Source organism: Cryptomeria japonica, chromosome 5, assembly GCF_030272615.1.
Source record: "Cryptomeria japonica chromosome 5, Sugi_1.0, whole genome shotgun sequence".
NCBI classification, from domain to species: Eukaryota; Viridiplantae; Streptophyta; class Pinopsida; order Cupressales; family Cupressaceae; genus Cryptomeria; species Cryptomeria japonica.
Window position 1 is genome coordinate 77367986 of NC_081409.1, and position 3235 is coordinate 77371220.

At 30.8% G+C, this 3235-nt stretch overlaps 1 protein-coding gene across 1 annotated transcript; it reads left to right on the plus strand.

The window, feature by feature from the left end:
* Window positions 1-795: 795 nt before the first annotated feature.
* Window positions 796-2232, plus strand: LOC131032754 (cypmaclein-like). The gene is made up of 4 exons (XM_057963803.2): window positions 796-955; window positions 1222-1266; window positions 1356-1398; window positions 1722-2232. Exons 1-4 carry the CDS (start codon window positions 905-907, stop codon window positions 1901-1903), a joined length of 321 nt encoding a protein of 106 aa, XP_057819786.2. The 5' UTR covers window positions 796-904; the 3' UTR covers window positions 1904-2232.
* The last annotated feature ends 1003 nt before the right edge of the window (window positions 2233-3235 follow it).

A 3235-nucleotide genomic window follows, 5' to 3' on the forward strand; every position in this document is an offset into this window, starting at 1 on the left:
TAATTTGGTAGGTCTTTAACAATGGTCTTCTGACTTGTTGTTAAAGACTTGTTTGACCTGAGCTTGTTTAGGATCAACACCCTTGTTTTGCTACCTTTTTTAATGCCACCTATGGATTATTTGTACACAAGAACAACACCTTTGTTTACTGCTTATTTTAATCAAAAACAAATATTTACTAATTTTTAAAAAATACCAACTATAATTACATGAAATACTATATTTATTAAATCTAACAAATTTAAATATCAATAAAATACATTAAAATAAATTATTTATAAACCCTAAAAAGTATTTAAAAAGTAAAAATATTGAGTTGCTCCTTCCCATCCTTCAAAGTTACCTTGCAGCTGTATGAAGAGTGACTTCTAAAATAAAGTAAAAAGCTAGTGGCCCTTTGATTCTTTTCACAATCCCTGCCGAATACTATATGTTAATTAAGTATAAAACTCACATTTATACCTCCAAGAAAGTATAGATTAAGTAAATGGCACTTCAATGTGCAATAAAGCTGGCATATTAAATCAGCAGCATGGGACAAGGGATTGGGTGGTGGTTTTCTGTATTTTGGGTTTTAGGGACTTAAATCAGTAGTATGGGGCATACATAGCATTGGGATTTTTTTTTTTCCTCTTTTGGTTTTAGGGGCCTCTGAAGCAACCGACCGCAAAAGCAAATGACATGGCGACTTCTAGAAAGTGGTTCTACACCATCATTGCCAGCCTGAAATATCTAGAAAAAATACCCCATTTCTACAGTGCCTCTTCCCACTATAAATGAGGGTAATTCTCCACCTTACATACACACAGCATATATATGCATTGTATATCCAACAACAAAAAACAGTATTTTTCTAGTGCTTGTGGGTGTTTCAAAGTCTTAAACCCTTTGTGTCACAGTGATTATGGCTGCAAGGAGCTTTCTGTGCCTTTTGATAATGGCTCTGCTTGTTCAGGTTTTTAGATATTAATGTCGGTTATTTCATAATTGGGTCTGCTCTGTAAACAGTTATTTTTTCTGGGCTCTAATTGGGCTGTGTGACTGAATCTGTAGTCCTTGAATCAGACTAATGAATTATTTCTCTAGTCCCATGAAACAAAGATTTCAATTATGTCAAAATGGAAAACTGGCCTGTAGAAATTTATGTTCTTTTATGTATAGACCATCTTTTAATTCACTTTCTGTTCATCTAACTCATGCAAATGTTGGTTGTTCAAACAGAGTTCCCTGGAAACTGCTGAGATTGGAGATTCAAAATCACTTGGGGTAAAGTCTATATATCAATCTATATAATTGCACATATATTCATTTCAATTTTTGTATGCTAATTTGGTTGTGGGTATGCATGATTCCAGTTGCCAGCAAATGGGGTGAACAGAAGACTTCTTCAGGCAATAGGTGTAAAACCTAAAAACTCTTTTATCTTATTAATTTAATTTTTTCCTGAGCATGGAGTTTAATATGAAACGTTGAAAAACAGTCTATATGTACAGAATACAGGATCATGGAGTTTAGTTTAATCTGAAATGTTAAAGAAATAAACTCATTCAATTTATGTATATTTTTTTATATATAATAAGAACATGAAATCAGATGACCACCCTTTTGTCAGTACCATAGGATTTTTATTGGTTTCTTCTTTGATTAATGCTTCTGCCATGGAAAAAAATGATCTAACCATCTAAAATATCTTATGTTTTTGTGTGGTTTTTATGTGACAGATTGCAAAGGTGCATGTGGACAAAGATGCAAAGCAGCATCTCTGAATGACCGTTGTCTGAGAGCGTGTGGAACATGTTGTGCAAGATGCAAGTGTGTTCCTCCTGGTACATATGGAAACAAGGACCTCTGCCCCTGCTATGCCAACATGAAAACACATGGCAACAAACCCAAATGTCCTTGAACAATATAGAATCGCATAAACTATATGAAAAGTTAGCCTGGTGAAAGTTAATAAAGCAGAGTATATATGAATATGAATGATCCTTGGACATATACTATGTGTGTATATACATGTAGATTGAGATAAATGGTTAGCAGTGTTGGGTTTTATGCATACTTTGGATGAGAGAAAACCAAATGGGAATATGTATGATTTTGCATAATAATTGTGGACTTTGTGGTAGACTCTCCTTCAGTCTGCCTGCTCGAAATATGTATATAGAGAATATAACAGCAGAATAATGTATATGACTATCGTTTCTTATTAATAAAATGGTAATTAGTTAATTATATTACAGGGAAAAGAGGTTTAAATTTAGAGTTCTATTTTTATCTCCGTGGGATTCTAATTGGGATCATTGGAACCTGGTTTTTGGGTGTTTTGCCACCTCACTCCTTTCATCTGGTCCAGAACCCAGATTTCATTTTTTTTTCCTATTATTTTTTAATGATGGATCGCTCACTAGTCCGAATTGTTCAAAATTCAGAAATATGTCAAAAGCTAATATCGTGAATTTTTTTTTTTTTTAATTTATTTTTTTATTATATCTTAAACTAATATCTTCTTTTTATTTTTTTATTTCTCCTCTTGCTGACTTATCTTTTTATATCTTGAACTAATATCTTCTTTTTATTTTTTCATTTCTCCTTTTGCTATCTTATCATACATAAGTATAATGAGAAATATTGATGAAAAAAATTTAAATAATAAAATAAAATTAGAAATAAAAAGTTAGTATGATGGACAGTAGTTTAATCACACCCTCCTTTGTTGTATGTATTTGAATAATTTTCTCTTTTTAAAATGGTACAAATGTTGACCACATTAATAAAGTGTGGATTTAGTGGATTTTGTTTGTAGAGTATTTTTTATTTTTTTATTAAAAAATAATATATTAATAAAAGAAATAATGTGTACAATAGAGATGTCTTTCAAGATACATGATTTTGTTTTTGTTTGTAGAGTATTTTTTATTTTTTATTAAAAAATAAATATATTAATAAAAGAAATGTAGATCTTGAAAGAAGCAAATTTAAGTTTGGTTACATATGTAACAAAGCTTTACAACAAGTATTTCTGGAAAAAAACAAGTGTAAATCGTAATTTACAATAAGATAAATATCACTCTTCTTCAAGAGTTTTTGTGTTACTCTTTTCCAAGAGTTTTAGTATTTAGTAATTGTTGTGGTGGGTAAAGAGTTTGTGTATAGTAATTGTTATGGTGGGTAAATATATTAATAAAAGAAATGATGTAGACCTTGAAAGACGCAATTTAAGATTGGTTGCATATGT